Here is a 13,534-nt window from a genome sequence, read left to right on the forward strand (position 1 = left end):
GACATACGCACGCAGGATTGGAAGCCCACATTAAACTCTTGTTAGAATTTGAGGGGTTGAGGAAGCAGGAGAGCCTTAACTCCGGTTAATCTGCAAAAAATAGATCTGCATGTCATGGATAGCTACAGTTACTTACTAATCGGTATCCTGACATTTCCACATGGGTTCTTTCTCCCGGATTCCATGCTTCCGAAAGTTAGTTTTTATCGGGCTTCCCCACAGCATTGTTTATTTATTTACCTTCAACTTGTGGTATACTCATGCCCCTCCTTGACTTTATGCAGCTTTTCTCTGATCTTTTCCCAAGCCTGCTTTGCTGCAAAATTTTGGGGAAGCCTGGATGGCTGTCAAATGGGTGTGAAAAATTCAGATTTTCCCACCTACATAGCAGTCATTTTCCCTGATGCTGTCCCTGCAGTGGTCATTTCCCTCCCCTGCCCCCAGGGGGCTATTTTTAAAAAATCAACAGTTGACTATTGTATCAATATAGCACCGTAAGAATATGTGCCAAGAGGTCCCCTGAATTCCCAGCTTTCATTTTAAAAGTCTCTAGCAATTTTCATTTAGGAGATATGAGGAGAAAGGCATAGGGGAAAATGGAAAGCCTGTCCCCCTATGGAAACCACAGTTTTTCATAATATGCATGAGATAGGAAGAAGGGAGGCACATGCACACATTCAACAATGGATTGGGTTCATGGACATCAGTTTAACGTTGATTATAATCAATTCCTGAAAGCAGCCTTAAGCAGGCATACAAGCTGTGGTTACCCCTCTTTAGGTAACAAACCTCCCCGCTTGCCAGAATAAAACCAAAAACATTTTTTGAAAGGTAGAATTGTTTGGGTTAAGCTGGATCCAAAGCTCTTCTACATCAAGATACAGAAAGATGATTTTATACTACGCATTAGAAAACTGAAAAGCACAATAAAATCCAAATAAGCTTTCTCCACTCATGCAACATTTTGGCCAGACACGAGCGTAAGAATGGCTATCGTACTTGTTATACTCCTGCATGGAAACTGCCTCATGACTTTCCAAATAATGCAACTTGCTATATTTCTTCTGCTCATGGTTCTTTGGATCCAACCATTTTATTTTTAAGTGCTGCAAATATATTCAGATTATTTTTAAACAAGGGCTAGGTTCACATTAGAGATGGGAACACTTTCACGGACAAATTATTCAACATGTGTTACTGAAGAACAGTATAATTCTGGCTTAACATTAGCCATCTAAACTGTGGTAGAAGTGGTTTGCACACACACTGTGTTTTAAGGCACTTGTTTTCATATGGCAGGAATGTGGGCTCAGCTTTGCACCACAGTTGGTTCACCTTTAGATGTCACATCAAACCTCTGCTTGTGATGGACCCAGCTTATGAACCATCTTTAGCTAACAAACCTCCCCACTTGCCAGAATAAAACCAAAAACATTTTTTGAAAGGTAGAATTGTTTGGGTTAAGCTGGATCCAAAGCTCTTCTACATCAAGATACAGAAAGATGATTTTATACTACGCACTAGAAAACTGAAAAGCACAATAAAATCCAAATAAGCTTCCTCCACTCATGCAACATTTTGGCCAGACACGAGCGTAAGAATGGCTATCGTACTTGTTATACTCCTGCATGGAAACTTCCTCATGACTTTCCAAATAATGCAACTTGCTATATTTCTTCTGCTCATGGTTCTTTGGATCCAACCATTTTATTTTTAAGTGCTGCAAATATATTCAGATTATTTCTAAACAAGGGCTAGGTTCACATTAGAGATGGGAACACTTTCACGGACAAATTATTCAACATGTGTTACTGAAGAACAGTATAATTCTGGCTTAACATTAGCCATCTAAACTGTGGTAGAAGTGGTTTGCACACACACTGTGTTTTAAGGCACTTGTTTTCATACGGCAGAAATGTGGGCTCAGCTTTGCACCACAGTTGGTTCACCTTTAGATGTCACATCAAACCTCTGCTTGTGATGGACCCAGCTTATGAACCATCCCTGTGTGCTCCATCATTCCTCCCTCCATGCACACAGTAGGATTGAATTCTTGCTGGTTTGGAAAGCCTTAAATCAAACTCCAGCTTGCCATGTGTCATCAGAATGCAAGTGCCTGAGCAAACTGGAATTTGTCCTCCCCCCCACAGAAAAACAGACAGACCCAAGGATTTAAAATAAGGTATCAAACCATGGTTGAGCAGGTTTGTAGGGAGAAAACAAGCGCCACCTTGCCAGACGCTTGCATTCAGACGTAACGGCAAACCGGAGTTGCTCTGATGTGCTCTAATAACACATTTCTTGCCTAACAGCAGCAAAGTCTTGAATCTCTACAAGCAGCAAACAATGTTTTTAGGTTTACCGTGACTGTGGATAACTACTTTTAAAAGTTTTGGCGGTTATATTGCACTGGTTGTGTTCAAGAGATGGTTGTTCCATCCACATTTTCCATCTTAGAAACGGAAAGGTTTTTTTCCAGCTATGCCTACACAGTGACTAATACCACAATAACTTTATTCATTCAGTGCCACATAGAACTTTGACAGCACATTCAGTTTTCCAGAGACAGATGCCAGGGTTGTAGACTGCAGCATGTTATACCATGGTGTTGCTTGAAGAGCAGCTGGTTACTTAATGGTTTTCCTGCCTTTGTTTGTCACTATTTTCATATGAAACACCTCAGAAAACCTGCATGGAACATTTAACGGGGCTGTGCTTCACTGAACTCATTGGGAAGTCTCTTGTAAAGGTCTGATTTTATTATTTTTTCTTCAGAATTTCCTAATAAAACAGGCTTACTTCCAACCTCAACGGTTTTGCAAGCTATGATGAATCACTTCTGCAGCCGTTGGATAAGACACCACAACTGTAGAAAACTCTGCAAAGCTACAGTTACTGCTATTCAACTATTTAAAACGTTTAAAAGGACACAATACTCAATCTTATTAATGTAACAGATATAAGGCTAGCAGCTTGTACAGGAAAGCAAGTTCCACAGAAGGGACAACTCGCCTCAAATCCAGTCTTGTGATAAATTATCAGTTTTCCATCTGTTCACTGAACTGCTGGGCTTGTGATCAATTTTTTTTTTTAAAAAAATACAGTTTGTGCAGCCATTTTTGTTGTCAGGATGAAGAGGATCACAATAGGAAAACAAGGCTTAAAGTTCCAAGACAGGTGACAAACTCTGAAGTTTAAAATGCTACCACTGTACATTTACACTTATTGACCTTGTTTAAACACTACAGTCACATGAATCCAAACAGCCAGAGGTACAAGAAGTTCAATTAAATATAACTTTAATCTTTACCTGATAAACTGTTTGGGGCAGTTTTCCATCTTTTTAAAAAGCAGTTTTAAATTTGATCATAAACTCAAAAGTGATCTACTACCAAAATAAAACAAACAAAAAGAGCACCAGGTATCAAGGAGCACAGCACATTATTGATTATGGAAAACGGAAGCGAAAGAACTCCAGCCAAGCTTGGAATGATATAATTGTAAATAGGTTCAAGCCTCTATGCAAAACAATCTTTTAATGCCTTCCGAGAGAGTGGGAAAAAACTTTATTTGTAAATTGTGCTAATTTCTCAACTTATATCTTGTAATAGAGCAGACATTGTGTTTCCCAAAAGCAAAACTAAGATAGTGTAGGAGGGGGTAATAACTCCAATACACATTTGATAATGTCTAGAATTACTGAATAAACTTTGAAAGGTTTCTCAAATATACTGTTAAATCTTTAGAAGCTACTCAATTTAGTTGTCACAAAAGGAGATAGTGACAACAGCATTGGTGAAAGCTGGGAGGGAAAATGTCTTTCTACTACTTAAATAAATGTTACAAGCACATTACAATTTATTGTGAGGAGGGGATTTCTATACAAATCTCCATCTGGGACTCTCTAGCTTCTCACTTAGAACTGATTACTAAGCTACTCAAGAACATGTCTTTAGACAGCAGTACTATAATCATATAAGACATTTATATTTTAATATGACCATATTATAGAGATCATGCAGTTCCAGAGGAAACACTAGGAAGGGTAGCCTTTCTCTTACCGTACAGCCAATAAAACAGAGAGGGAAAAGAAAACATTGCATACAGCTAGTTAAGTGCTGGACAACGTTCTCCCACATCCCCTGACTGAATGGGTAAAGTATCTCCCTAGGGCTGCTCACTAAGCACTGATCAAATACTGGAATATCCATCAGTGCACGTGTCTGCAAATCCCCTTAGAAAAAGAGCTGAGTCTTTGATACAGAAGCACCATTCCTGACTTAAAAATGGAGACCAGATAAGGAATAAAGCTAAACTTGAGCTAAACCCAAGATACCAAAGTCCCAGTTTTGGTGCTCTAACCACCAAACCATGTGCCAGTAAGCAGGGCTTTAAAAAAGAAAAGAAAGATGTGCCGGAACTCTCAAGAGGGAAATGAAGTTTTCAATCTGTATACTGAAAACTCGTGAACTTTAAAACATTTTAAAAAGAATTTTATTGAAGGGGTTCTGGAACTCCAGCACGCTCCCCCAGAAAAAAGCCCTGCCAGTAAGGCAAACAGAGATACTAAAATAAAGAGAACTGAAGAGGAATCCCGTATACTACTGGGAGAGAAGAGGAGATATATTCATCCCAGAGATGCTGGACATTGTATTTTTGTCAAGAGTTGAGAGTACACCATCTGAAACTTACCAGAACACAGCTGTACCTTGGTTCAAGTTTGACTGGCTTGCCTAGGGTTTTCCAGTCCTGTGTCTTCTCGGGCCACTTATACAAGTACTGAAATCCATTTGGGGCTCAATAAAAAAGTTGGTCTAAACTTAATAATTGCAATGCGAGACTGCAGTGGTTTTCAAATGTTCTGGATAACCCTGGGGTTGCTCAGATGCTTTATCAGGAGTTCCTGATAAAGATGGCTTGCCCACTAACAGCTGATTTCCCCTGCAATGTATGGCATAACAGGCATCATAAGACAGATAGTGTAAATTGTATGAACCAAATCTGGGCCCCTGAATCCTCTGGAAAGCACAAGGATTCCCATGACAGGAACTCAAGTTTTCTTTGGCAGAGAGGTTGAAGCAGAAAAAACTCCTTTGAAAGTAGACAAATTTGAAAAACACTGGTACACAGAAACACAGCATTTGAGCCCACTGCCTGGGGATATGACCTGTCCCATGACAGACACCAGTATGTATGTCTAGAGGGGAAAATGCATAGTTTGAACAACATCCATGGTACAAAATTGTATGACAACACCACACTGATGCAAGATACACAAATAAATATTTAAGCGCCTTCAGTGAACTCTTTCAGAACCTTGTGTGGGAAAAGAAGCAATAAGCCCCCACCCCTTCGGAGTCAGGCCAAACACCAACTTTCCTCCTGCTTTATATTTTTCATATGACATGAATCAAGAAGTACATTAAGTCAGTGCCCAGAGCAAAAGTTAGTTTATCTTACCTCAGTAGAATTACTGGAATTCTGAGGCAGCTGAGTTCCAGTAAATCCATGTCCACTAGCTGAGTCAAAAATCTAAGTAAAAGAAATGCATAGGTTAAATTATAAATTCCCCACTGTGTGGTGTAACTGTTTTGTGTGCAAACAAAGAGGAAAAGATATAGAACTACAGATAGGTAAAGTTGAACAACTGCAAAATCTTTAATTATATATTTCTCAAGTGAGATCTGTGTGCATAGGGAGAAATGGCAGTGTAGACCGTTACAGCAGGGTTTATGTCCCGCTTGTATTTGTATGTCTTTTAATGTAATAACACGCTTTGTACTTTGCATGAGAGTCACTATATTTTTGTAAAAAACAGATTTTGTTTACATTCTTTAAGCTTGCTTTCGTATGTTTGGTTGATTATATCATTAGCAACCTTCTCCTTGCTCGTTTGCGTCACAGGAAAACAGCAGCCCCAACTCCCAAAAACACATTCCAGGTAAAGGTTTTACAAAGCCATGCTGCCGGAGAATATCAGTTCACTGTTCACCAAACCAATTCATTTTATCTCCCAAACTAAAATGATCAACAGCAGGTTTTTTATTACTCTGCTATGACAACCTGCTCTTTTACCCACCCATGAGTTTGGAATATGTGGTCAAGCGGACAACCATTTAACAACAATACAAATGTTTGCTCATTACTACATAAATTCATTAATGATGTTCTCAAACAGCCAGGATCTTCTCCTTTAAGAATCTGAATCTGAGTAACAACAGCTAACCCAAAGAGTGTGCTGACAATGAGCTGGCTCAGGAGTTCTCTCTGCTGGACAATGCACATATCTCCATTTAGGGGGGTGTTCTTCACCAGCAGCTTTTATATGTATAGTATTTAAGTGCTGCTGTACTTATAAGATTCCCAATCTCTTGTAATGTTTAAGACCTGGGGAGCTAGCCACAAGGTCAAATGCTTCATACCCCAACACTTCCCCAGTTGCATGAATTCACATCACCAGCCCTTCATCTACAGTGAACACTGACCAAATTTTGAAGCAAGTTTTAAAACCCTGCACACCTCCTAATACCCTGAATGATATAATACTGGGGGGAGGATTTCTGCAACTGTTACCAGCAGAACTGTCATTTCCGCATATGACAACACCACACAGAACATGTGAGAAGCTGCCAAGAGATAATGTGAGAACTGTTTATGTTTTATTTTCTGATTTGCTCCTGATTATTGTTTATATCGTACTAAATATCATTAGTTATGGAACTGAATCTGTGGTTCTAAGTGATCCACTGTGCTCAGGACTTTGAGATTCTTGCTAATCACTGTTAACATGCAACTGAGCTGTTTTCCACAGCTTCCTTTCCCTAAACACTAGCAGATGGACAGCCACAGAAGCACAACATTATTGTGTAAGAATCACCCCATGAACATCCAAAAAATGTGAACAGCAGAGAGGTTTCTCAAGGCTTCGTGAGAAGTATGTCTCAGGCACCCACTTGACCATTTGCTCATCTAGATATATTCACCAGCAGTCAAGTTTTACATTGCGGACTCTTAGCTGCCATATTTTGCACCAAATTATCATTAAGAGCAGCCTCCCATCGAGTTACATAATCAAGTCTGATATTAGAGCTTGCTTATTTAAAAGCATTTTCCCCCATCAGATTTGTAAACATAGGACTTCCTTGCTGACATTTCATGCTTGGCATATGCTTCTGTAGAACATTTTATTCAACTTTGCTTTACCATGCCCCATCAGTGATAGTTAAATTACCATATTTATGACCTTTCAAAACAATTTGCTACTATGAACATCAAAGGAATAGATAACAATCCTAAGGAACCACATATAATGCAGCTTCCCATCTCTTCCATTAAGTAACTGACTGGAGTAAATATATTTAAAAATCCATGCCCCTTTATTAATGTTTAAAGCAGAGGCTGTACCAGTTTTATATGTGCATTACTCATACACAATTAGGTCTGCTGCAAGCGATAATAAACTATGGGACCCTCATCCTACATATTCATTTATCTAATTTTTATCCTCCCCATCCTCCAAGGAGTTCAAGGAGGCAAACATAAAATTCCCTCTCTCATGTATGCCAAGGTATAGGCCTGCTTGCCATTTGGCACAAGCCTAGCTTTGTTGGGGTATAAAATGATGCAGTCAACTAATAGGGAAACAGTTACAGAACAGACTCTGTAGTGGACAAACTTTTCAAGAATGCCATGTTGATGAGAGATCCCCAGGCTGTTCTCATCCTTTTCCCCACCCATCTCTGCTGTTCCAGTGCCTGCCGTGGCTGTCACCTGGCCTTGATGACTTTGCCTTCTCATCAGCACCTACACTCAGAGTTCCGAGTTCACTCATGATTCAGTACAATGCCACAAGACCCCTCTTTATTTTTTAGTAACTTGGTGTGGCAAGTAAGGGGAGCCAACCTTAAATATATTCCAAGGGTTATTGTTACAGTTTTGTGGTGTTTAAAGATAGGCTTGGATTCCATCTAGACGTTCTGCAGGTGGAGGGGGTGGAGACCCCCTCTCGCAGCAAATTTCCAACTCTCCCGAAATTATTCCTGAGGGTCCCTCCACCCACCAGGAGCAGCATTTTAGGGAACGTTTGGAGTTACAGAGAGAGGAATAGCCAAGGAAGGTATGTTCAACAGATGGACAGCCTTCCAAACGCACAGATTTTTAGGTGGGATGCAAGGTACAGTCTTGAATGGTTCGCAAAACTAAGAATACTCATATTCAAGAGTGCGTGTATTGAATGATTATCATATACGGTGTACAAAGAAGACCAAAGAATAATTCCTGCCACATGCTTATACTGCTTATACTGCCACTGAAATATTATGGAACATTACGGCACCTGCATGAAAAGCCCAAGTTATTAGTGATGACTCACTGCATCCACTTTTCTCGATCCAAGCCAATGCCTAAGAAGCAAAAAGATGATGCAATACTGCATACAGAGCTCCCAAGCATCTTTTTTCCCCTTTCAAATAGCTGGAACACAGGACCCCAAACTCGTCTGTTTGCCTCAATAGGATAAAAAGCAGCTCCATGAGGCCATCCTTGGTTAGGAAATCAGCACCAGGGAGAAGGATTTACACCCCTACCCACACTACAATCCAAATCCGAAGCAGAATCCTGCACACTGATGACTTAAAAGGTGGTTTTATACATGAAACTTCCAGTATGGAACTCCCAACATCTTGTGTTTGGCTTGGGAAGTATTTTGGTCCAAAACTTTTCAATGTGAAAGAGGCCTGTTGATAAGTAGGGCACATACTGTTGGCGTATAGCTAATACTGTTTGCTAAGCATTCTGCTAAGTTACAATCTAAATAAATAAATACATCTTGATTGGACTGGAAATCCTATATATCGCAGATTGAGCCTGGAGGGGACGATGACAAAATGAGACATTTCATCCCTCTAATGCTCTTCTATGATAACTCCCCCCCAGGAATTATCTCGATGCATCTAAAAAAGCACATCTTTATAGGTGCACAGTACTGAATCAATGTGCTAAGCATCAGACTGTAAAAGTACCCATTTAACCTTTAAAAAAAGGCATATTAATCTACAGCATTGAAACTGTAGCATGAAAAGGCAAACAAAATTATCCTAGGCTGAAGACCGTGAGCAATGTTCAGTTGCTAAGCTAATGTAGAGCTGTAACTGATAAATGCATTAGCCTAAGAGGTGATAACCAAACTAATATAAACTAAATCTGCAAAGTTTGGCTTTGTAATAAATTTAAGCTTATTAGAGGAATAACTATGAAAAAGCTAAATAGAAATCTCTTCCTTGCTCAATGCAAAATTTAAAAAACCACAAGGTGCCAGTAATTTATAGTTATAGTAAACTTGGTCAAGGTGGGCTTTTTCTTTTCATGTTTCATTACATATCTGGAGCTAATGAGAGACAATCTATATGTTGCTGGTGAATTCTCAACCCTAATAAAATGTTACATTACTTGTACTAGCTATGTTCTCTTTCCATAACCTTTCACTTTTCTCTTACTGCCTAATACGTGACTCTACCCTTTTGGAGATACTTGAACACTTTAAACTGAATGTAGTTCATTCAGTTCAGTTCAACAGACCACTTCAAAGCTTCTTAAATTAGGAGGCCTCCATAATCTGGAGAAAGGCTTCAAATTTTGCTCAGTGGAGTGGGAGCATAGGGGAAGGATCCACTCCATTGTGCTTATATGAACACATGAACACACGTGAAGCTGCCTTATACTGAATCAGACCATTAATTCATCAAGGTCAGTATTATCTACTCAGGCTGACCGCAGCTCTCCAGAGTTTCAACCAGAGATCTCACACATTACCTATATCTGATTCTTTCAACAGGAGATGCTGGGGAGTGAACCTGGGGCCTTCTGCATGCCAAATAAATACTCTACCTTTGAGCTACGGCCCCTCCCCAACTTGCAAGTAGGCAGGCCTGCAGAAAAATTAGAGGAAGACACTTAAGATGTGTTCCCCATATTACCCCAAAGGACAGAGTGGGGAGAGAGAGACAAAGAGAGATACTAAGGCTTCTCCCAATAGTTACACACACAAAACCAAATTGGGTGTGAGATATCAGTGAAGAAAAATTCCAAGAGAACATCTGATCCAGGCCCTGATATCTCTCACTGGCAACTCTCAGAACTATCTCTCTCATGGTAACTGCAGAAACTCTCAAAAACATCTCACTGGGAACTCCCCAAACCATCTCCTCATGCACCTGAAATACACATGTGCTCTTTGCTGCATACCAGCAGGCATTCACTTGACTGCCTTACCTGTAGTAGAGGTCAAGTGAATACCTGCTAGTACACAGAAGGCAGTTTTCCTCACACCATTGTTTGTGGCAGAAGTCTATTTTGATGCTGATCAATTAATTCAAATAGTTATTTCATCTCTAACAAGTTAATTTTAGGTTAATTGATCTAATTCTTTCTTTAAAAAAAAAATGAACAAAGAGGGGAGAAAAACCTGTGTTATCGATGGCCTTTTCTCCTTTGCCTTTCTTGCCAGAGTGTCCAACCCCTTAAGGGAGGAAAACAAACCCTTCTTACTCCATACTCTCTGGGACAGGGACAGTGTTCGCTTCCTAAGAGCAGCTTCATCCCTGGAACAGACCTAATAAAAGTGAGAGACAAACAAGAACTTCAATACAGACATTTTAAATAATCAAAAAAAGAACAGAACTACGATGAAGGAAGAAATAAAGGCTGTTACTATTCATCTCAGAAATAACAACCACTTCAGGCAACAAGCTTTGCCCTGTTGCAGAGCTCATTCAACAATCCACAGCTGTGTGCCTCCTGTTCACTCTGCCATCGTATGTACCAAAACAATATAACCTTGATCACCAATGTGTACTGAAAATGCATTCTTTAACCACATTCGTTATAATTTAATTTAAAACTGACAGTTTAAAATAACAGTAACTAAAAGAACACACAAAATCCCGTAAAACATCCAATGAAAACAGAGTAACGTTTTAAATTGACTGAAATACAGTTAAAGAATGCTTTTTCAAATACATCAGTGATCAACGTTATATAGCATATTCATTTAATAAAAGTATCAATAAGACTTTCCCATGAAAGGTAGTATTTTGTTCAACCTAATGCATTAGTGCTTTGTCTTCAGTAGGAACCTCTTTGTGATTTATTGCTTCAAATGTAACAAAATTACCTACACATAAGTGAAAAACTGCACACAGGCTGCGGTCACACGGAGCATTTGCCGCGCTGACGATACGGATGGTAGGCGGATTTTCCGGCCGCAATCACACTGCAACATCTGGGAAGCGTAGAGCTCCCGTGGCTAACCCAAGGCTTCCCGCCGAAGATGCGGAGTAAAAAACTAGTACCTCTGAGGTACTAGTTTCCGGAAACCGCGGGGCAAGGGCGGGCGTCTGATCGCGTTTCCGGTGGACTTACGTGGCATCCGGCGCCCGGTGCTGTTCGTCGCACACAAGGGGGTTTTTTTGTCTCCCAAGTCTCCACAGGTCGTGCAATAGTGCCCAACAGCACGTGTGCACAAAGAGCGATTGCTAGTGCAATCGCGCGGCGCAGCTTCTGTGCCGCGCTGCAGGATACCCGTCTGGTTGGCATCTCCCCCCTAACCACAGGACCTCGACCGGGACGTGTGCTCAGGCGGCCATGCTTTAGTTTCCTCCGGGGCAATTAGCCATGCCTCCCCCCCCGCGATATCTGGCCCGTGTGACCGGGGCCACAGATTACTTATTAGAAACAAACACACCTTACATCTATGAGCAGGGAAGCTGTGGTCAATTACAGCTTTCCCAGACAAGAAGCCATTTGTTTGGATTCTGAATGCACAGAGAGCTCAGTAGGATCATGCTCAGTGGCCTCACACCTTGTGCATTCAGCAGAAAGCTTCTACATGCTTAGGAAGCTTGGGAAGGGAAGGGTCCCTTAAAACCATGTGCCTCTTCTGACATAACTGTGGACATGTGGAGGGAAGGGCATAGTTAGGCACAATGCCACCCCCTCCCCCCACACACACAAATTCAGCACATGAAAAAAGAAATAAATGAACAGAGCAGCAGGCACATGTGCCATGGAAACACTTTCATTGTAACGAATTAGTCATGTTTGAAGCAGTTTTTGTTCAAACAAGAAAAGGGACACAAACTAGGACTTCTGGGTAAATCCAGCTTCTGAAGCCACTATTTAGAAGTTTCGGAGGAACCCAAATGGCATAAAACAGTATGTACAGTTTTCAGTTCTCCAGAACTCTTCATAAAGCTAGATGTTTTAACAAAAAAAGGGGGGAAGTAGAACAAAAGATGTTTCGGGCTTCTTTTTTCTCACAGTTTTTGTAACACTTTTTAATTTACTGGCTGAATACCGAACAATACTGGTTATGAAAAACATCAGTATCTTGCCACAGACATGTCCACATTTTTATATTGTGCTTTTATAGAAACTTTTTCTGGCTTACCAATGCATGAAAGGAGGAGACTGAGAAGATGCCAAGCCTTCCTAGTGTCGTTTTTGAAGGGCGACCTGCAGCAGCCAGAAGACTCTTTGGATTGGGTAACTCCCCACCTTGCAAGCTGGCTAGGTAACAGCGCATCCTGAAGAGATCCATATTAAATTTCTCCAGATTCTGTTCCCATTGCTGGATCTGTTTAGTTAAACAAGTGAAATTTTAGAAGAGAAATTTTAACAGAGTGTCAAATTAGAATCTGGAGACCCACACTAACTTCTTCACTGTGTCATGAAACTTGTTAGGTCATCTGGGGCCAGTCACTCTCTCCCAGCTTAACGTACCTTCATAGGATGGCAGAAATGAGTTGTTGGGAGAAGGGCAGGATTTAAATATATATTCATTCACAGAGGGAATAAATTATATTCCCTTGCTGAACAGATGCAGTACTGTGTGCAAGAGGTGCTAGCAGGGGCCACAATATTTATTTCTGAAGATACCAAACCAACTGGCATTTATGTTTTGGGTTCCAATAAGTCCTAAACTTATGCAGGATGTGCGATGAAATTTTGGTGTGTCTCTAAGTGGATTCAGGATTTTTTGGATTCGGATATATTGGACTGAAAAAATTCAGGATTCAAAAAAAAAAAAAAACCTGAATCCAATTTTGGTATGAAATTCAGATTTGAGTGGTTTTTTTTTTTTTTTGTTTTTTTTGCAAATCCCGAATATTTTCCAGCTCCATTACACCCAATGGGACTATTATAACTTCTGGTGCATCTCCTCAAAAGACGCCCCAAGTTTCAATAAAATTGGACCAGGGGGTTCATTTCTATGGGACCCTAAAGAAGGTGCCCCATCCTCTATTATTTCCAATGGTGGAGAAAAAACAGCAAAAAACAAGGCCTGATGTAAAACCAGAGAATCTCTGCAGTAGAAACTGAAGGTAGAGGAGGGATTTTTCCAAGCCCAACAGAAGCAGAGCGTGTACAGAGTGCCCAGCAGAACCAGTGTCACTGTGGCAATGCCAGCTCAACAAATCCAAGCAAGGGGGGGGGGTTTCAAGACCAACACAGAGTGCCCAGCAGAACCAGTGCATTT

At 40.5% G+C, this 13,534-nt stretch overlaps 1 protein-coding gene across 1 annotated transcript in view; it reads right to left on the reverse strand.

Annotated features, from left to right (window-relative positions):
* Nucleotides 1-12,631, reverse strand: part of TIAM2 (T-cell lymphoma invasion and metastasis 2) — a gene marked incomplete at its 5' end in the record, with an annotated part of 98,496 nt that extends 85,865 nt beyond the window's left edge. Inside the window, 2 exons of the mRNA XM_015415634.1 lie at nucleotides 10,463-10,609; nucleotides 12,446-12,631. Coding sequence (XP_015271120.1) covers nucleotides 10,463-10,609; nucleotides 12,446-12,631 — 333 coding nt within the window. The remainder of the gene's footprint in view (nucleotides 1-10,462; nucleotides 10,610-12,445) is intronic.
* Nucleotides 12,632-13,534: the final 903 nt, after the last annotated feature.

The sequence above is a fragment of the Gekko japonicus genome, unplaced genomic scaffold (assembly GCF_001447785.1).
Source record: "Gekko japonicus isolate JY-2015 unplaced genomic scaffold, Gekko_japonicus_V1.1 scaffold3127, whole genome shotgun sequence".
Lineage (NCBI taxonomy): Eukaryota > Metazoa > Chordata > Lepidosauria > Squamata > Gekkonidae > Gekko > Gekko japonicus.